Raw genomic sequence first — 20,319 nt, 5'->3', positions numbered from 1 at the left:
ATGCTGCCCCCAGCTCCATTGTGACCCCAGGCCCTCAGTGCCCCCACCCATCCCCATCCCCATCCCCATCCCCATCCCCATCCCCATGGTGCCCAGAGCCCCTCGATGTCCCCGTCCCCAGCCCTGTGGTGCCCCCATCCCCATCCCTATGGTGCCCCCAGCCCCCCAGTGTCCCCATCTGCATCCCCACGGTGCCCCCAGACCCACTCGCTCCCCCAGGCCTGAGTAGAGTTGCTCCGGGGAGGGGGCGCAGGGCCGACAGACAGCCGGGCGCAGGGGGGGTCCCTGCTTCTCCGTTTATTACCAAGCAGCCTTCGTTTAAAAAAAAACAAACACAAACAGACAGACAGACAGACAGAGGCGACCCAGCAGGGCGGGGGGCGGCCGCCCGCCGATTATTCGTTTGGTTCCTGACACCAGAGAGGTTCAAGTAGCCGAAAATTTCAAGTTCACCATAAGGCACTTTAAAGCCATGACAGGAGCTGAGCCCCTCGTCCCCATCACCCCTCCCGGCACCCCATGGCAAGGGACAGATGCGCGGGGGGCTGGGCAGCGCTGGCGGGCAGCAGCGGAGGGGCCGGGGGGGGGAATATATTACATCATCTTTTTAAATATAGATAAACTCTTATTTTAGGCAAATAGTGCCGGTCCCCTGCTCCCCCGGCAGGACTGCGCCCTGGGGGGGGGGGGGGGGGGGGGGGGGCATGTGCAAAGGGCAGAAGGGTGACCGCTGGGGTCCGGCCACCCCGGGGATGGGGGGTCCCACAGGGCCGGGGTGCTTTGGGGGTTGGAGGTGGGGGGGCCGGGTGGGGGCCGGGGCTGCCCCACACCCGGTGGGCTCACCCGAATAGTGCAACCAAGAGAAAGCAGCCGGGAGTGCAGGGGCGAGGGGGGCTCGCCGGGGAGGGGCTGCTCGGGACAGGGACGGGGGGTGGGGGACACAAGCTATGTACAGTGCGGGGCGGCAGCCCCCTTCTCCGCGCCAACCGGGGAGAGCGCGGGGCGGGGCCGGCAGGGCGCCCCCTGGCGGCCCCGCCCCGCGCTCTCCCCGGTTGGCGGGGGCGGGCTTGTCCGTGGGCGCGCCCGCCCGGTCCCGGCCCCGCTGGCGGGGGTCATCCACGGGGAGAGTTTGGGGGGGGACACACCCCGGTCCCGCTTCTTCCCCGCCACCACCACCCCCGCCGGGGCTCCGCCGCCCGGGCACGGCGGGGGGGGGGGGGGGAACCCGGGCACGGCGGGGGGGCGGCGGGGAGCCCCCCACCCCATTGTGCAAATCGGCCAGGGGGGAGTTTCCCCCTTTGCATAACTGGGAACGAACCGTGACGGGGAAAAACGGGAACAGAAACTCCGGCGGGCACGGCACGGCTCAGCACAGCACCCGCCATCGCAGTGGCCCTATGCCGTCTCCACCGGCATGGCGTCGTCCGGCTGCGGCCCTTCCTCACCCTCTTGCTCGTCTTCCTCCTCTTCGGGCCGTCCCGGACCCCAGTAGCGGGCGATGGAGAGGCGCAGCCCATCCAGCCGCCCGTTGGAAAGGTCGAGGCCGGGGGGACCGGCGGGTGGCGGGGGTGGCTCGTCGCGGCGACGGCGGCGGGTCCGCACCTCTAGGCAGTTCTGGCCCTTGAGGTGCCGCTGGAGGTGGTCATCCTTGGCGAAGGCCTTGTGGCAGAGGTAGCACTCGTAGGGCCGGGCGCCTGTGTGCAGGTGCATGTGGTTCTTCAGGTCGTAGCTGTGCAGGAAGCGGGCGCTGCAGCGCTGGCAGGAGTAGGGCCGCTCGCCTGTGTGCTTGCGCATGTGGATCTTCAGCTTGTCGTTCCTGCGGGGGGGGACACACACAGATAAGATGTCAGCACAGGGCGGCCAGCACCCCTGGGGAAGGAGCCACCCAGCCGCAGCAGGCAGGGGGATGGTGCCAGCAGGCCCGTGGTGGGGATGTGTGGCAGGGATGCTCTGCAGGGCGCGGGGGTGTGGGCGCTCTGGCAGGGCAGGGGACCTCCCAGCTGCCTGGCTGGGGCGTGCGGGGACCGCTGCAGCGCTGGCGGTGGTGGGAAACGGGTCCCTGTGCTGCACCACACCAGGGATGCAGCCAGGTGCCGGCAGGGGAGGTGTGGCAGGGGATGGTGCCAGGTACCCTTGGTGGCAGGCAGGGAGGGTCCATCCGGCAGCGCTCACGGGGTGCAGACAACCCCACAAACCTGCACCGCACCGGGCCAGGGATGCGGCCAGGCACTGGCAGGGCTGGCAGGAGAGGTGTGATGGGGATGGTGTCGGGTACCCGTCAGGCAGGGAGGGGTCCGTCTGGCAGCACTCACCGTGTGAAGCGGACCCCGCAGACCTGGCAGGCGAAGGGCTTCTCGCCTGTGTGCGTGCGCATGTGGCGGGGCAGCTTGCCGGCACCGTGGATGACCTTGTGGCAGACAGGGCACTCCTGGGGCATCTGCGAGCGGCGCTTGCGCACCAGCTTGTCGGGCGTATCCAGCCCAGGCGCCAGCGACTCGTGGTGCAGCGAGCTCAGGTACGCCATCAGGTCGGGGTCAATGGTGTCCTCGTCGGAGGCGGCCTCCTCGGGGGACAATGGGGGCTGGTAGGGGAAGGGGAAGGGGTGCGGGGGCAGCTCCTCCTCCTCCGGCAGCTCGAAGCTCTCGTAGGGCAGGGGCAGCCCCTCAGGCAGGGGAGGCGAGGGCGGCTGGGGGAGTGGTGGGGGGCTGCCGCAGCCCTCGGCCTCAGTGGGCAGCTCCTCGGCGTGGTTGTTGAGCCGGGCACCGCGGGCTTGCAGGAACTTGCGGGTCTTCTTGCTGCGGCGGGCGGCGGGCCGGGGGGGCAGCGGGGCAGGCGCCTCGCCCTCAGGGAGGGCGGCGAAAGCCTCCAGGTAGCGGCGGGCACGCTCACAGTCGCCGTCATCAGGGCCGGGCACCTCCATCCCGCTGCCCTGGAGGATCTCCATGCAGGCGGCGATCACGCAGGGGATCTCCAGCAGCTGGGCAGCACGCAGCACCTCACCCATGTTGGCGCTGCTGATGGTGAGTGTGGCCGTGTAGGCGAACTCCAGCAGTGCGCCCAGCGCCTCCGGCCCCACGAAGTCCAGCTCACAGACCTCCTGCCCCGGCCCCGGCCCCGCAAAGAGCTTCTTGAAGTAGCGGCTGGAGGCAGCCAGGACGGCACGGTGGGTGCGGTACTCCAGCCCCTGCGTCTTGATGGTGACATCGCAGAGCAGCCCCAGCTGCCGCTGCTCATTCAAGCAGCTCAGCAGCTCGCTGCTGTGCTCGGGGAAGGGGATGCCGATGAGGTCGTCCTCTGGGCTGGCCATCATCCTCACCTGCAGGAAGGACGGAATGCTCGCCGACTGGCACAGGAACCAGCCAAAAGACGGCACTTGGAGGAATCGTTGCGGCCGAAGCATCAGCTCTGCCACAAAGCCGGGGTGCGACGAAACCTCCATCGCACAGGGCTCGGTGGTGGTGGCACCTTGTACTGGGGTTTTGGTGGGACACCAAACTGGGGTAGGCTGGGGGCTGCCCTAATCCCTCCACACCCCATGCTGAGGTTGGCGGGCAGCAGGTCCCCCGCCGCAACCCCCCACGCTTCCTCCACCACCAGCACCCGGCCGCCCGCGCCGCCCCCCACGACACCACAGCAAAGGGGGAAATCTCAGCGTGGTGCCTTTGAACGGCGCCGAGGCGCGGCGCTTCCTGCACCAGCTCACCCACCCCCCCGGCCCCCCGGCACGGCCAGGCGCAGCTGCCGGCTCCCGGCAGCCCCATCCTGGGAACGCGGGCCTCGCCGGCGGCAGGTGTGGGTGGGCGGGCGAGTGCCGGGAAGAGGGCCCCGAGGGCCGTGGGCCGCCCCGCGGAGCCCAGTCGGGCTGGGAACGGGGGCCACGCTTCCTGCCACGGCAGATTAGGATCAGCACCCGCGCCGCCGGTTCCTTCCCCCGCTCCTGGTGAGGGCCTGGCCCCCTCCCTCCCCCTTTGCCCCAGCCTGGGGCCACTCCTTGCCCAGTCAAGCCCTGCCTGCATGAGCCGGGCCTTTCCCACGCTGTGCCTGGCAGGGCTTGGCCTCAGCTGTATACCCAGCACTGCTGGCAGTGGCACCCGGGGTGCCCATGGTGCTGCACTGGGGACCCACACGTCCCCATGGAGCCAGCGCAGGTGGGCGATGGAGCCTGTGGGAAGAAGGAGCCTGCTGCCCTCCTGACCCGCAGGCAGGGTACAGGCAGCAGTGGCATCTCCGGTGCTGCAACCTGGCCTGCAACTCCATGCCCAGCCATGGGAAATGCCCACACATCTCTCTGGTGCTGCTGGATGACACCAGGGCTCCTGGGTGACACTGGGGTGGGAGGTCCATCTGGTGGCTGCAGCCCAGCCTGCACCCTGGGGAAGGCAGAGGCAGGTACACAGCACCACCATGTCCAGGTTCTCGGTGCTGCCAGCACCGTGCCGAGTCACGCTGAGCGAGCCAAGCCACGGCAGATGGCGGCATGTGGCACTGGACATCGCTGAGCCGCACCAGGCCACGCTCAGCTGCGCCAGACCCATCCAAACTGAACCCTGCCACGCCGTGCCGGCCCGTGCCAAGCCACGCTGTGCCGTCGGCGGGCGCGGGGGACGTGCCCCCTCTTGCCCGTGGAGGGGCGGCGCGGCCGGCGGCCCCCGGCGCAGGGGCCCATCCCCGCGCCGGCCGCTCCCTGCACTTGGGCGGCTGCCAGCTGGGGCTGCCTCGGCAGGCGGCTGGGAACGGCCCCGGAGCAACCGGCTGTGGAGCCGCCCCAGCCGCTGCCGAGCAGGCCCGACCGGCAGGGCAGGCGGCAGCCGCCCCTGAAACTGGAAGCCGGGCAGTGCCGACCGTCCAGGATGACGGCGCCAGTGCCAAGCGCCCATGGCTGCCCCCCTCCATCCTCACCAGGAGCCCATCCTGCCGCCGGCCGGGGTCCCCACTGCCGGCTGGGGTCCCTGCTGCTGGCCAGGGCGGGGGCGAGCGGATTAGGGGTGATTAAGCCATCAGAGCCCCGGGAGCCAACAGGCAGCGACAGCCCCTGGTGGGATTAGCCAGGATTAGCAGCGGGGGCAGGATTAGGGGAGGCAAGCGCCCCACGCCGCGGCTCGGGTGGCTGGAGGGCGACGATGGGGATGTGGCGCCCGCCAAGGGTGGCCTGGAGCCCTGCGGATGCCCAGGGCTGTCACAGGTAGTGGTCCCGGGATGGGGTGGCAGCACCTGTGTCCTCCATTGCTGCCTCCCCCAGCTAAACCCCAAGGGCAGCAGGATGGACCCCTCTGTCCCCTGGTCCCCACAGCACCCCCGGCTCCACAAGACACCCAGGCACGGGGTGCTCAGAGGGCTCTACCTGCCTGCAGGGCCACGGCCAGAACCCACCAGCACGTGCCTGTGTGGGGGCTCCTGCACCAGGGGGTGCCCGGGCCCAGTGCGGCAGCCAAGGCCCTAGCCGTACCCCGGCGGGTGGTGGGGTGCTCCGAGGAACGGGCAAAGCCACCGGTCTCACTGTGTCGTGGTGCAGGCGGAAGCAGCCTCGGCGCTGCTGGTGCCACAGAACTCACCGGTGGAGGCCCGGCTCAGCCCAGCGAGGGAGCCAGGACCCCCACGAGCGGCCACGGGGCCGGATGCCTGCAGACGAGGGCGCAGGACTGGGGTAGGGCGGGGGCGAGGCGGCGGCAGGAGGGGGATTTTCCATCGCACCAAACCGCCTGTTATGGCTTCTTCCCCAACACCCCCACCCCCCCCGCGCATCCTCCCCGCTGGAGCGAAGTCACATGCTGAGCGGGTGCTGCCATCGAGGAGATCACAGCAGCGATAAGGAAACGGGGGGGAACGAGGTGTGAGGGTGCCAGACCCACCCCCGGCCCCCTGGCAATTGCTGGCCGGCGCCAGAGATGATGGCGTGGAGAGCACAGACCATGGAGGAGGCTGGCAGCGATGCCCGGGCCCCCACCATACCAGAGCTTTCTCGGTTACGTCAATGCCTGCGGCCAGGCCCATTTTCGGCTGCAGCAGCTACACAGGGCTGGGGAAAGGGGGGGTCGCTCCCCATGCTGAGCCAGCTCCCATGCCAGAGCGCGCGGCAGCAGGAACAATGCCTGCCTGGGTCACCCTGACATCCCGCCACCAGCCTGTGCCACCTGGCACAACTGTGGCCAGCCTCCATTCACCTGCCAGCCCACCCCCTTGCCCTGGGGGTTTGGCTGCCCCAGCACAGCCGCACACAGCAGGGTGGGGGTCCGGCCCTGCAACACTCACCCTGCGTGGGGACTGGCTACGTCCCGTGCCACTGAGCCGGGATGGCACCCTGCACGCAGGCACGATGCCAGCCTGTGCCGGACACCAGCCCTGGCTTGGGGATGGTGGGAGATGTGGGGTAGGAGGGGGTGCCTGGGGGGGGGCATGGGGAAGGTGGGCAGGGGTCCCGGGGAGCGTGGCTGCCACCCCAGGCTGCTGCTGAGTGCTGCTGCTTTCGGTCACAAGAGTCACAAATGCTGTCGAGGGACTTCACAGCCGCACCGGGGAGAATGAGTCACCCAGGAAGGGGAGTGTGGAGCCAGCCATCGACTCAGCCCCCGGCCTCTCACCCCGCAGGGGCCCCTCGCCCTTTGGGAGCCGGGAAGGGGACCCAGGTGTCCGGGCCATGCATCCCCCCCCCACCACATTGCCCTGCCTGAAGCTGGTGGGGAGCCATGGTGGCCCAGGCACTGGCTGCCATGGTGCGGGGGTTGGCATGGCTGCAGGATGGGGGGCTGTGCAGCCCCTCTGCCTGCCTGGCAGGGAAAGCAGTGGGCCAGGGTCTGGCTGGACTGGTGGCTCTGAAGTGGGCATGTGCCAGAGGCGTGCTGGGGGTCCTGGTGCTGGAGGGGAGGTGGCAGGGGGAAGCGGTCTTGCTCTTTGAGAGAAGAAAACAGCAAGCAGAGACGAAAGGAAATGGTTTGAAGAGAGAAGAGGATAAACAGACCCCCCCGCCCCACGGCACCAGGGAGCGAGCCCCATGGCACCACCCTGGCCCCTTGCTGCCGTCTGGCTCCTCGTGCCCGCAGTGCCACATGGAGAGCTCCCAGTCCCCAGGCACCTCGAGTGCCTCATGGGCATGGTCATGTGCCATGGCCAAGGCACAGCAGCCATCGGCACTGAGGAAGGGGGTCCAAGCACTGTGGCCTAGGTCTGCCTCCGCACCCAGCCGGCGCTGCCTGGCGCAGCTCCTGGGGCCCTGTGCCAGCCCGGCACAACAGCCGGGTTGGAGGCTGGGCATGGGCAGCCCTGCCACGGTGGAGCAGGCAGCTGCAGGACCAGCGGTGTCTCTGGCACCAACCCTGGCACCTGCAGCAGGGACAAGCAGCCGTCGGCCCAGCCAAGCCCCCACACCGGCCCTCTGTCTGCCGGCATCGTGCTGGCACCATGGCCCCCTCCTGCTGCCAAAACCTTCCCTGCAGCCCGGGCCAGGCAGAGGTGCGTCCGGCTGCCTGGCATCGCTGCTGCAGGGTACGGGCCCTGCTCTGCCAGGCTGTGGTGACCGGGACCTCCCGTCCCTTCCCGTCCCATCCCATCCCATCCCATCCCATCCCACTGGCAGTGAGGGCGGAGCAGGGCTCAGGCAACGCCAGCATCCTGGCAGCCTCCCGACTGGTGCCAGAGCAGCTGTGCCCGGCCCTCCCCATGCCCGGTGGTACCACACCGGGTTCCCACCGCTCTGGCACCTTCTCCACCACGACGGCTGGTGGTGGCTCGGTGGGCGCGCAGCTCACCTGACGCGTGTCCCGGCGTGGCTCGGCACTGTGCCGCGGCCGGGTCGGCGGCCTGCGAGCGTCAGGGAGGGGAAGCCAGGGTGCTGTGTGAACTTGGCCCCGCTCCCCGCTGCACTTGAGCGCAGGATCCCACCTCAAAAGGAGTCGACGCCCACACCCCGGGTCACGCACCTCCCAGCCCCACTTCCCAGAACACACACGGCATTAACCCTTCATGGCTGGTGCCGTGCCGCGGGGTGCCAACGCGGAACTGGGCAGGGGGCATCCCCCAGCCCCCTCCCGCGGGAGGAAATTCCCAGCGCCAGCAGGATGGGCGCCTCATGCCGCGGGCATCCCCTCCCCACCATTGCTATTGCCTCCCCGCCGCCTGCCCCGGCCCCCTGCGCCGAGGCGTCGGATGGGCCCTCACCCTCCTGCCGCCCCAAGGCAGGGCGCTGAGTGCTGGGTGCTCGCCACTGGCCGCGGCCAGCCTGGCTGAGCTGGGAGGGCGCCTGCGCTCGGCAGGAGCGGGGCTGCCACCGCAGGGCTGGGCTCAGCATGGCGTGCTGTGGCCTGCCTGGCCAGCCCCGGAGCCGCCCCCCAACCCTGCAGATGCACGTCCCGCTCTGCCCCTGAAGCGGGTCCCAGAGGTCCCATGGTGGCTGTGGGACGCCGTGACCTGGGGAGGGGGCTTGGGGACGGCCGTGGCCGGACAGCACTGCCTGGTCCCCTCCGCTCCCCAGGCAGGGGCACGCATGGGCCACGGCCCCCCCTCTTGCCCCCCCCCCCCGGCCCCGGGGGCCGGCTGCAGGTTCGCGCAATCTCCCCCCCGTAATTACACCCTCTGCATCCCCAGCTAAACAGCAATTAGCAGCCCAGGGAGCGCTCCCCACACCCCACCACTGGCACCCAGCATCCACCCCGGCCGCCCACACCAGCCCGGCCCCGGCCGTGCCAGGGCGCTGCGGCAGGGCTGCCCCCCGGCTGGGGGGCAGCCCCGCCGCAGCGCCCTGGCATGGCCACAGCCGGGCTCTGGGCAGCCGTGCTGGTGCTGCCAGCAGCACGAGGCCAGGCAGAAAAGGGAAGAGTCCTACGCCAGCATGGCCACGCAGCTGGGCAGGGAGAGGGCCTCCGGCCCCAGCAACGTACACGGAAAGAGCGGGGTTGCGCAAGAGCCCGACCACACGGGCGGGCATCAGGGACAGCAGGCAGGCAGAGGGGCAGCGGCGGCTGCGGCGGCATCTTGCCTATGCGGGCCAGCACGCCCTGGCATGGTATCCCGCCTCCCCCATCACTGGGGACCGCATGTCGGGCGGGGGCTGGCTGTGCCGCCACGGGTCAGCCCGGTGGCCTGGAGTGCAGGCAGCACGCAGACAGGAGGCAGCGGCGGTGCAGGCAGCCTTGCCCGCCACGCTGCCACGATGCTCCGGGCTGGCTGGCCACCCCAGTGGGGGGCACAGACCCAGGCCAGTGTCCCCGGGAGGGAGGGAGGGAGGGACGAGGCACCTGCCTGCCAACCCTCTGCCTGCCCTTTGCTCCCCATAAAGGAGGGGAACGGCGCCAGCCCCCCCTGGCCCAGGTGTGCCAGGTGCTAAGGGCGGGAGATAAGGTGGGCGAGGCGGGCAGGGAGGGGCACGGCATGGGCACGCAGCCCTGACTCAGGGTTCCCGCTGGTGGCCAGGCCCCGCTGGGGTGAGTCACCATGTCCCCCCCCACCCTGGGGGTGTCGCAACCGCCCACGCGCCGGCCGCAAACTACTGCTTGCCCCGGCCGGGGGGCACCAAGGGTGCCCATGCAGGGGGGACCAGGCAGTGGAGGCGCTGGCCTTTGGGGAGGATGGACTGACCTTCATCCATCCTCCTCCACGCTCCGCCCTTGCCTGGGCCAGTGGCACCCTGACCAGTGTCACCAGTGATGGGACATGGCCCCATCCTGCACGCAGCCAGGACGGGCTCCAGCAGCATCCTGGCTCCCGCATGGCACCAGCCCCTCTCCTGACAGCAGGATGGGCACCCCAGCCGTGGGCATACCCATCTCCCGCACCACGTCCCGACATGGGGGACCCCAACCTGCCAGGACAGGGGGTCCCATGGCCACCTGCTCGCCCACGGGCAGCCAGGACAGATGTGGCCAAGGGCGCATGACCTCTGTGGGTCACCCCCAGGGCTCCCCACTGTGAGTGTCACCATCCTCCATGCCAGGGAGAGGCCACAAAAGGCTGGACATGGGCTGTCCCCAGCTGCTCCCTGCCAGGGTGGCCTGGGGAGTGGGGCCACACACAGGCAGGAGCAGGCAGAGAGAAGGAAGGTAGGAAGGAAGGAAGGGGTTGCTGAAATGGAGCTCGGGGAAAGGGGGAACAGGAAGGAAATGGTCAACAGCAAACCCCACTTTTGATCACCCTGGCACGGGGCAAAACCCACCCGCAGGTTTCCCCAGCAACTGGGGGACAGAGCTGCGGTTGAGATGGGCAGCGCTTGGAGGGGCTCCAAGCCCAGATGGTGCCCAGGCTGCCCCTGCCAGTGCTGAGATGGGCACAGTGGAGCCAGGCATCCTGCTACACCCCAGTTTCATGGCCCAGCTTGGCCAGGACCCTACTGGGATGGAGCAAGGCTTGGCTGCACGTGGGCACCCCAGCAGCCTGGGCAAAGGGGTGCCGATGGCAGCAGGAGGAGGCTCTGGCAGCCCTCAGCCTGGGACAGGCAGGCTTGCCCACAGCTGGTCCCGCTCGCCAGCCCGAGGGTGAGCCGGCTCTGGTGCCTCTCGCCCTGCAGTACACAGTCATGGGAGCCCCTTGGAGGGCAGTCAGACCCCCTGGGTCCTGCCACACCGCATGGCCCTGGGGGGCCCCCCAGGCTGGTGGAATCTCCTCCCCAACGTGGGGTCCCTGTCCTCACGGCACCCTGGGGACTGAGCACTGCCAACTGGCACAGGATGGGCCCCGATGCTCCATCCTGGCACTGGGGCGGTGCTGGTCCTGGTGGGGTCACCCAGCAAGGACAGTGCCAGCCCACAGCCCCCCCTCCACACCCCCCGAAATAGCCCGGCTTCCGCCCCCACGGCAGCTGCCTGCTGCCAGCTCCCCGCTGCCCACGGCTGATCCCGGGGGAGGGAACGGGGGGGCAGGCAGCTCTAATCCCCCCCAAGCCCACGTAGCACTGCCAGCAGGGCTGTGCCCGACACAGCCTCCCCAACCCATGCAGTGCCATGACCAAGACCCCAGCCAGCCCTGCGCCATGGGGATGGCGACGGCCCCAGCTCTGCTGCCCCGTGGTGGAGTGGAGCTGGGGGCAGCTGGCCGTGGAACCCCAATGTGGGACGCGGGGCTGTCCCAGAGCCGTCCCCAGCCCTGAGCCCCACCAGGATGTCCCTGCCGCGCCAGCTGGCTCAGCAGAGCCCAAGTGGGATGGGAATCCCCTTCCCCTCCGCTCCTTGGCCACACAGCAGGACAGAAGTGGGGCATCCTCCTGCCCATCCTCAATGCGGCGCCCAGCCCCGTGTCCCTGGGGACACCCACGGGAGAAGAACTGAAGCAAAATTGCCAGGGCACCACTGTGCCCACCGCATGCCAGCCTGCCTGGCCGCACTTCCCAGCCTGCCGGCGTCCAGGGCAGGCAGTGTCTGGCGCCCACCCTGCCCAGGACCCAGCACCTGGCAGCAAGACCCTGTACTCACCGCCCCCTCCAGCCGCTGCCCATGGGGCCTGGGGACACGGCAGGGACAGCCGGGGCAGAGCGGAGCACGCAGCGCAGCCGAGGCTGCTGGGAGAGGCCAGCGCTCGCCTGACCTACTTCTCCTTCCGCATCACCTGCTTTCATTTTCCCTCGCCATGGCTCGGTCCCCCCGCCCGCCCACAGCCTCGCCAAGTCACACCACCAGCTCCGGGGGCACGGGGCACCTGGGCTCTGCAGCTCCTGCCGCACCAGCGTGCATGCGAACCGGCCACCCATCCCCAGACACAGAGCGTGGCTTGGGTCTGGGTGCATTGAAAGTCACCGGCTACAGCACCGGCACCGGCTGCCTCCCCCGCTGCCTGCACGGCCACCCAAGCGTCACCTCCCTGGCATGAAGCGAGTTTGACGGGTCTCAGCCCAGCCCCTCGTCGGGTCCTCTGGCTGCCCCGGGGCTTGCTGGGGTGTGGACATGCAGCTCCCGGGGCATGTCGGGGACGCCAGCGCTGCCACGGGGAGCTGGGCAGGCACCAACCCCCCAGACAGGGTGGCCTCCCCCGCCAGCACCCCGCCGGCTCCCGCGGTGGGGTTACCATGGAAAGGCGGCGGCAGCGCAGGGGGAGCGCGGGCTCCTGGGGGCTCCCGCCAGCAGCCCGCGCGCTGCCAGGAGAGATTTCTCCGTGGTTTCATCATCCGCTGCCTGCCCTGAAGGAGAAGTTCCTGCTCCGTGTGCGGGGCAGCGGCCACCCCTCAAGGGCTGGGGTGCAGGGGCTGTGCTGGCCCTGCACCCCCTGCTGCACCCACTGCCCACCCCCGCCACGCTCAGGCCCGTCGCACTCGTGCCACGTGTGCACCGAAGGTGCATGGCACCAGCTGGCAGAGCTGCGCTGCCACGGCCTCGGGCTCAGCACCGCAGCGCTGCCAGCAAGGGGGGGCTGGCCAGCCTGTGCCTGGGCGAGTGGTCTCAGAGGCTCCCCATGACCCAACACTGACGCCTCCCTGCTGCCTCTCACCTCCTCATGCCTGGGGGCTTCCCCCGCTCTGCACCCCCATCCCCAGCAAGGGCACCCCAGCCCCAGCCAGCCCCTGGCCCAGCCCCGCTGCTCTGCACCGTCCCCTGCCCCACAGCTTCCCTTTCTCCACGCGCCCACTTCGAGTTCCTGAGCCCAGCCCCTCCCTCCACACCCGGCACCAGCATCACCACCGCAGCCTCGAGTCGCCGGCAGCTGCCGCGTGCCTCTGCCAGCGCCAGAGGACCCCAGCCTGCTCCCCGCAAGCCTGCTCCTGAGCAAAGGAAACCGAGGCATGCCGAGACTCACCGCACGCCAAAGCCAGCACCACCTCCCCCCGCCTGGCGAAAGCAGCCCCAGGTCAAGGGCAGTCGCGGCCTGAGATGGTGGCTCTGCTCTGATGCGGGCCATGGCGGGAGGGTAAATACTGCACCCCACCCCAGGCAAACAGCCGGTTGGGGGCAGCCAGCCGGGGGGGACAGGTACAGCAGGGCTTGGTGCATGCGGGCTAGAGTCCACCGATGCTCGGTGGGTGCTACTGAGCCACTGGGCCCGGTGGGCACCCCTTGTAGGGACCCTCGCCAGCAGCGAGAAGCAAGGCACCCACTGCCGCTGCCAGTGTGCCAGGCCCAGCAGGTCACCGGCATGGCGTGCTGGGACATGAGGACACCCACCCTCCGCTTCCGCCTCTACCAGCACCAGCGCAGCAAGGGGTTCCTGAGCTGCCTCCCTGCCACGACGGTACCATCCCTACCCGGTGCACCCGGGGATGCAGCCGAGCTTCTCACCGGGCCAGGAAGGGTGGTGGGATGGCGACAGCACCCCGTCACCCATGGGGTGAACACACGGGGGACCTTGGCTGGATGGTGGCACCACCGGACACCGGTGGGAGGTCTGGCAGCCGCTCCCGGGGACCCTGCTGGTGGAGCCGGTTTCCCGCAGCCCCGTGTTGGAGAGGCAGGGAAGGGCCCACGCACGACCACCCCCCACCCCACGGGTGACATGTCCACTGGCTACCGGCCGCAGGCAGGCACGGTCGGGGCGCGGAGCACCGCCCGCTCCCGGCGCACGGTCCCCGTGCGCCGGGAGCGGGCGGTGCTCCGCGCCCCGACCGTGCCCGCCGGTAGCATCCCGGATCCACGCGACTCACCGCAAGCGGACTTCAAAAGCCGTCGCCGTACCGGTACCGGTACCACTACCGGTCGGTCAGTACCTCCGTACAGACCCCGTCGGTGGGTTTCGTCCGCTCCCACCCGCCGCCGCTCACCTGTACGCCCCGCCCGAACTACGGGCCGGTCCCGGGGCCGCGGCCCCGCCTCCACCTTCACCTGCCGCCGCCGCGCCCCGCCCGCCCCCCCCCACCCCCCCTTCCACTGCCGCCGCCGGGGCTCCAGGAAGCGCCCGCCCCCGCTCCTCTCATTGGGCAGCGCTCCGGCGGTCCGGCCTCCTATTGGTGGGAGGGGACGCCCATCAGGCCCGCCACACACACCCACCCCCCCCGGGAGGGCGGGGGCCATGCGGGGCCCCCCCGGGACCGGGGTGCGGGGGGGTGAAGAGCTGAGTCAGAGGCGCGGGACGGCGGCGATTAACGGGGCCGCGCTGGGACCGACCCCGGGGCTTGAGACGGGGGGGGGGAGCCCGATACGGCCCCGCCGGCGCCTCGGCCGGTGCCAGGCGCCGAGCGCGCCCCGCCCGCTGCGGGCGCCGAGCCCCGAGGCCGGCCCGCCCCGCTCCGCCCCGCGGGTACGAGGGGGGAGCGGGGGGTCGGGGGAACCGGGCACGGGGTGGTGGTGGGGAGATGGAGAACTGGGCACCGAGAAACGGGCACCGGGAGACCGGGCACTGAGGAGGGGGGGATGGAGAACCGGGCGGGGGGGTGAACGGAGAATGAGCACGGAGAACCGGGCATGGGGGAGGGGGGGATGGAAAGCCAGGCGTGGAGAACGGGGAACCGGGGGGGGGGGCAGGGATAGCCGGCGATGCCGAGGGGAGCGGCGGGGCAGCCCCCCCAACCCCCCCGGCTCCGGGCGGCGCTGGCGCAGGGCGCGGCGGCGGCTGCCCACCCCCCCGAGCGGCTCCTCCGCAGGTGCCTGGGCGGGGACCCCGCGCAACCTGTTTGGCCGCCGCCGGCCCCCGGGAGGCAGCGGTGGCGCGGCCCGGCCCGGCCCGGAGCTCACCTCGCCTCACCCCGGCCCCCCCTCCTTCCCCTCCCCTCCCCTCCCCTCCGTCGTACCCCCCCCGCCCTCCCCGCTCCTGACTCAGAGCCCGGCCGCTGCCCGGCGCTGGCGGAAAGTGTGAGCCGCCGCCGCCGCCGCCGCCGCCGCGGGCTGCCAAGGCAAACACCGCCCCGCGCAGACGTTATGTCAGCCGGGCGGGCGGGCCGCGCCGGGGGGCACCGCTCCAGCGCCGGCTCCCCCCTCCCCAACCTCGTCCGCCGGGTCCCGGTACCGGGCACCTGCCGCCGCGCCTCGCCCAGCCCGCCCGCTCTTTTCCCGGGGCTCGAGCTCCGCTTCCCTCATCTCCGCCCGCCCGTCCGTCCGTCCGTCCACCTGCCTCGCCTCCCCCCCCCGGCCGAACCTCCGCCTCCACCGCCTCCCTTCGCGCACCGTCCGTCCGTCCACGCACCTGCCTCGCCTCGCCTCCCCCCCCCCCCAGCCCCGGCCATCCCCTGCCCGGCCACGCCGCGGGCACCGGCCCGCCGGCCTCGGGGTTCCCGCGGGAGCGGGGGGGATGGGGGGAGGAATCCGCAGAAAATCCCCTCCGCACCGCTGCCGCCGACAGCCGCTCCCGACTCCGCCGCCCACCGGCCCGAACCCGGCCCCCCGCCGCTCCCCGCGGAGCCCCCGCCCGTCCCCATGCAGCCGCCGCGCTACGTCGGTGCCGGAGCCCTCGGTGCCGGCGGCTGCGCTCCTGGTACAGCCCGCCCGCCAGCCCGCCGCCCCGGGGGGCGGCCCCGACGGCGCGGCCCGCACTCACCTCCTGCCCGCGGGGACGCGCCGGGGCCGGGGCCGGGCGGGGGCCGCGGAGCCGCCAGGCCCGTCTCAGCCGGGCCGGCGGCGTGGCAGGAAGGACCGGGCGGTCATCGCGGCCCGGCCGCGGCCGCCTGCAGAGGGCACTGCCGGTCCCGGAGCCGAGCCCCGCCGGCGGCGGGCGCGCTGTCCCCGCGCGGGTACCGACCCGCCTGGGTACACGGAGGGGGGTCTTTGGTGCCGCTGGCACCGTTTATTGGGGTTACAAATACCAGGCGCAGCCCGGGCACCCCCGCAAGCCGCGCTCGCCCGGGGCGGGCCGCGCTGCCACGGCGGCTGGAGGGGCCCGGGGACCCGCCGGCCCGGGGACCTGCCGCGGGAGACCCTGCACCGGCGCCAGCGCCCGTCTGAGGCCGGCCACGAGCTCAGCTCCCGCTCGACACCTCTGGTGCTCGCCTGCCCCAGCACCCGCCCCAGCACCCGCCCCACACCCATCCAGCTGTGCTCACCTGCCTCACACTCACTCCAGCTGTGCTGATCTGCCTCACCCACCCAGCTGTGCTTACCTGCTCTAGCACCTGCCTCACCCATCCAGCTGTTCTCACCTGCCCCAGCACCTGCCCCTCACTTGTCCAGCTGTTCTAACCTGCCCCACACTCCAGCTGTGCTCATCTGCCCCATATTCCAGCTGTGCTCACTGGCTCCACATCCCCAGCTGTGCCAGCTCACTCCAGTTCCCCCCATGCCTGCCATGACCCCAAGGCCCACAGCCCCCCTCCCCGCCCCCACTCTGGGGCTCTGACCCACGTCCCTCCCCTCCTGCGGCCCCCGGCCTCCCCTGGCCCTGCCTGGCTCCTGCACACCCTGCCCTGGCTGCCCTCCCCAGACCTGGCCCCGGCCGCCTACAGTGCCGGGGGTGCTCCTGCATTGCACATTTTTTTACAAAAATAAGATAAATTAAAATAAATTTAACCATAAAAATAAAAGAGAGAAAGATTAAATAGTGTCCTGCATCAGCAAGAGACCCATGGCCGGGGACAGTGGGTGCTGGCAGGGTGGTGAGCCAGGCATGGGGGACACTGGACCCCTCCTGGGGATGGGGCAGAGGGTGCCAGCGAGGGTCCCCTGGGCCAGGACGGCCCCCCCCCCGCTGCAGTGCAGCCCTGGAAGAGAGAGGCTGGGGGGTGGCAGAGGGGCCCTCCAGCTTGTGCCCCCCTTGCACCCACTTGGAGGGGGGGGGCTCCCTGGCACACCGCCCCCGCCAGCCCCAGCCCCTCAGCACGGCCAGTTCAGCAGGACCTCCAGCCAGCACGGGCAGGAGGTGATGAACTGCCGGGAGTAGCAGGGCCCCCAGCCCTTGGCAAAGCTGATGCGGACACTGTGGGGGTCGCAGGGGCCCTCCCCGGGGAGCTGCCAGCTCCCCACACCCCCCACCCGCTCGTAGTCGAACACCTTTGCTGAGTAGCCGGGCAGCACCTTGAGGACGGTGAGCCCGCGGGCACTGGGGGGCCCCAGGGTGGGCGAGCTGACGAAGATGGGGTGCTCGCTGCGGTTGTAAGCCCACACGCCGCCTGGCTCCCGGCTCAGCAGCAGCCCCCGGCCGATCTTGCCGCGTGCCCGCCGGACAGCACGGCTGCAGTGGGCGGCTGGCAGCTGGCCCAGGCAGAACCCGCTACCCCGTGGCAGCTCGCAGAAGATGTTCACCGATGCCTCGTGCACAGCGTAGAGGCGGCCCACACGTGTCCGGTGCTCCCAGTAAGCCAGTTTGCACCAGTAGCCATCCTTAACGGTGCTCTGTGAGAGGCTGGTGTCTGGCGGGGGAGAGCAGAGCCGTCACCGCCAGGCAGACGCACCTGCTGCTGCACAAGCATGGCCAAGCCACGCAGCTGGAGGGGCCAAGGGGAGAGACGATTGGGAGGGAGCAGGACATGGGGGGTCCATGTCCCCTGGTTCATGCAGGGGCCCACAGAGTGGACAGACAGACAGACAGTGGGGATGTCCCAGCACAGGCTCCAGCATGGGGCATGAGTCACCGGAGCTGCTGCGTGCTGGCACACAGGGCCAGACCGTCCCCAGCCACTGTCCCTGGGGACAATGGTGAGGGGGGTCCCCAGGCGTAGGGAAGGTGGAGCCCCGGCAGCCAGCATCCTGGTGGCCAGCAGCCAGGCTGGAGCCGCGGCTGTGTGCGTCAAGGCACATTATGTGTGTCCCCGTGGGCAGTGCTTCCTCCGGCGGGGAGCCTGGCGCAGCCAAAAATAACAGGAGCCGCAGCGGGGGAGCCAGGGCCGGGCTGGTCCCCTGGCAGGAACCTGTTGTCCCATGCCAGAGCCTTTCCTCCCGCTGGGAGTGGCTGCCAGCTCCGCTCCCCAATTTTCAGGCTCTGTGTCCTGCACCTCTGCCCTGACCAGCAGCGGGGTGGGGGCAGAGCTGCCCGGGGGGAGTCAGTCCTGCCTGATGCCCCCCCTGCCCATTGGGCAAGGGTGGGGGTTTGAGCAGCCCCCAGCATGGCGGGACCCTCTTACCACGCCAGTCCCCACCGTTGCAGCTGAACTCCATGAACTGGGTGCCAGGGTGCTGGGGCTCATCTGGCCAGGAAGGACCGCAGGATGCCTTCGAGTAGGGGGGTGGAGGGGTCTCTGGGTGGGGAGAGAAGGGGGTGAGGGGTGGGACGTGCATCCTTCCCCCCCTGGAGTCCTGAGCCGGCCCCAGACACCAGAGGTTGGAGGGTGGGTGGGATATGAGGGGCTCTTGGTGGAGCCGCCGGCACTCACCAGGTGCAGCCAGGCGGCTGAAGTGGTGAGGGTTGCAGCAGAGTGCAGCTGCGTCCCCGCAGCCCCCCCGGCCCCTGGTGCAGTAGCAGAGATGCTTGAGCTCATGGGGCTGGCGGAGGTCAGGCCAGCGGTAGAGACGGCAGAGCAGGACCTGGGGGGGCAGCGCCTGCTTGGCCCCCCGCAGCTCCCCCCGCGGTGCCCAGACACAGCCGGACTCCCAGGCGCCCCGGCTCTCCACCGCCTGCACCAGCAGCTCCAGCTCCTCGTCCTTCAGCTTCTTGAAGAGGGCGTGCGCTGCCGGTTTGAGGGCTCCGGGGCTGTCCTCGGGGGTGGCCGCTGCACAGCGCTGCCGCCACAGCCGCCTCACCAGTCCGGCACGGCGCGAGCGGAACATGGGGTGGTGGCAGGGACTACCTGCGGGATGGGGACAGGTGTCACCCCCATGCTGGGAGGGTGCTGCGGCTGTGGGGGTCCCCAGTGGAGCCCTGGTGCATCTCCTGCGCCAGCAGAGCCACGCTCCCCTTCCCCACCGTGGCCCCGGCAAGGCTGCTGTGCCCAGGTTTGCCGCTGCTTGCGGCTGCTTGTCCCCACAGACACATTGGGACACAGTGCTGCTCCCATGGTGATGGGTGACCTGGAGGTCAGGTGGGGATGTGACCCCAAAACCAAACCCCAGTGCAGGGGAACCTGCCTGTGCTGAGATGGCAGGGGCAGGGCTCTGTGCACCCCTGCCTGCAGCACCCACCCGCCCCCTTGCTGGCCCCCCCCCCCCGGCATGGGGCTGTGCGAGGGGTCCCTGGGGAAGGGGGGTCTCACTCACGGCGGGCAGCGGAGCTGGGTGCGAGGAGCCAGGGCTGCGCATGGGACCGTGCTCTCGGGGCGGCCGGCACCGTTCTGCCTGTGGTGTGCCGCTGCCAGGACTTTTTCCTGTGCTGGGATGCTCTCCCCTCCCCCGGACCTCCCCGTTTGGAGAATTCATTGATTCGTCCCGTCGTGGCCAGCCCTGGGGCCGAGCTGCCGCTGAGGCCAGGACAGGCAGCAGCAGGGCAGGCGCCAGACATGTGGGCTCCGGCAGGCAGGGATGCCCAGCACCATGCTACCAGAGCCAGCCTGGCTCCACAGGCAGCTGGGCACAGCTGGGAGCCCAGGCGGCACTGTGGACCGCACCGGTGCATGGCCACAGGGCAGGGTCCGGCCGCAGGAGCCAACCTGGGCACGGTGGAGCTGTGCCGTGCAGCCACAGGGCACCATCCTGGCAGCCCCCATCCCTGTCTGTGTCCACGCAGAGGTTGCAAGGATGAGCAATTGAGCTCATAATTGAGCCCCCCCATGGTATCCGAGGTGAGAGTCTGTGCTGCCCCCCAAGTCCTCCCCATGGCCAGAGCCCCCCCTCCCTGGCGCTGGGTGAGGGTGGGAGCCCGCTCCACAACAAAGCGGCTAATGTAAACGGGACCCTTATCCCACGCCGGGCTGCGCTTCCTGATCCCGACTTCCCGCCGAGATAAGGGAGGCTGTGCTGGCGCCAGGCGCTGCCGCCAAGGCTGGGGCGCACAGAGCTTCCCCCACGGCAGGGACAGGGCTGCAGGCAGCCCCCACCCCGGGGCCAGGCATCAGCACCAAGCTGGCGCAGGAAGCACTGGGGCACAGCGGGCTCAGCCAGCTGGGGGACCCCCAGCCATCCCCATGGCAGGGCCCCAGTTCTCCACGTGTCCCGCTGGCTGTGACCTTTGCTGCAGCTCCAGCCAGGCTGGGCCTTTTGGGGACATTTTGCTCTGGTCGCTTCCCACTGGCTCTTGACAGCACTGGTGCCGGCTGGGCGCGCAGGGCTGGGGCAGGAAACGGCCTGGAGCGGGGACAAGCGGAGGTGCTCTTTAAACAAGGGGCTGAGTCATGGGCAGGGATAAAGCTGGCGGAGGGACAGGCAGGAGGAGCAGGCAGAGCCACGGCTCCCTGCTCCTGCCCCTCGGCCCCTGACAGTGCAGGCTGGGGTGCCTGGGTCCTACCCAGGGCAAGGGTTGGAAGGTTGCAGGGGTGGGGGGCACGCTCCCAGAGCCCTCCCCAAATACACCCAGCCAGTCAGGTGCTGATCAGATTTATTGGGGTCTCTGTGATCGGGGGGAGCAGAGGCTGGAGCGGGGTCCCAGCGCTGGGGGTCCATCAGCATGGAGCAACAAGCAGTC

The 20,319-nt window shown here is 70.5% G+C and overlaps 3 protein-coding genes across 7 annotated transcripts; 1 reads left to right on the top strand and 2 right to left on the bottom strand.

The window, feature by feature from the left end:
- Nucleotides 1-282: 282 nt before the first annotated feature.
- ZBTB7B (zinc finger and BTB domain containing 7B) lies at nucleotides 283-13,770 on the bottom strand. Of its 4 annotated transcripts, none has more exons than XM_030026104.2 (3): nucleotides 13,667-13,770; nucleotides 2,313-3,316; nucleotides 283-1,816 (listed from the first exon to the last, which is right to left on the bottom strand). In XM_030026104.2, exons 2-3 carry the CDS (start codon nucleotides 3,308-3,310, stop codon nucleotides 1,396-1,398), a joined length of 1,419 nt encoding a protein of 472 aa, XP_029881964.1. In that variant the 5' UTR covers nucleotides 3,311-3,316; nucleotides 13,667-13,770; the 3' UTR covers nucleotides 283-1,395. The 4 variants fall into 4 exon arrangements, with proteins under 4 accessions (XP_029881964.1, XP_029881963.1, XP_029881965.1 ...); XM_030026103.1 differs by having other exon boundaries at nucleotides 13,550-13,672; XM_030026105.2 differs by lacking the exon at nucleotides 13,667-13,770 and adding an exon at nucleotides 11,394-11,954.
- Nucleotides 13,771-15,129: 1,359 nt separating this feature from the next.
- On the top strand, nucleotides 15,130-16,170 carry LOC115345907 (basic proline-rich protein). The gene is made up of 2 exons (XM_030025424.2): nucleotides 15,130-15,904; nucleotides 15,944-16,170. Exons 1-2 carry the CDS (start codon nucleotides 15,130-15,132, stop codon nucleotides 16,168-16,170), a joined length of 1,002 nt encoding a protein of 333 aa, XP_029881284.1.
- Nucleotides 16,171-16,316: 146 nt separating this feature from the next.
- LOC115346259 (mothers against decapentaplegic homolog 6-like) lies at nucleotides 16,317-19,033 on the bottom strand. Of its 2 annotated transcripts, none has more exons than XM_030026106.1 (4): nucleotides 18,960-19,033; nucleotides 18,140-18,553; nucleotides 17,891-18,004; nucleotides 16,317-17,179 (listed from the first exon to the last, which is right to left on the bottom strand). In XM_030026106.1, the coding sequence occupies exons 2-4, from the start codon at nucleotides 18,531-18,533 to the stop codon at nucleotides 16,644-16,646; spliced, it is 1,044 nt and encodes a 347-aa protein (XP_029881966.1). In that variant the 5' UTR covers nucleotides 18,534-18,553; nucleotides 18,960-19,033; the 3' UTR covers nucleotides 16,317-16,643. The 2 variants fall into 2 exon arrangements, with proteins under 2 accessions (XP_029881966.1, XP_029881967.1); XM_030026107.1 differs by having other exon boundaries at nucleotides 17,906-18,004.
- Between the last annotated feature and the right edge of the window lie 1,286 nt (nucleotides 19,034-20,319).

Source organism: Aquila chrysaetos, chromosome 9, assembly GCF_900496995.4.
Source record: "Aquila chrysaetos chrysaetos chromosome 9, bAquChr1.4, whole genome shotgun sequence".
Lineage (NCBI taxonomy): Eukaryota > Metazoa > Chordata > Aves > Accipitriformes > Accipitridae > Aquila > Aquila chrysaetos.
The sequence above is the reverse complement of the archived record's forward strand: the minus strand, read 5'-3'. Positions and strand labels throughout refer to the sequence as shown.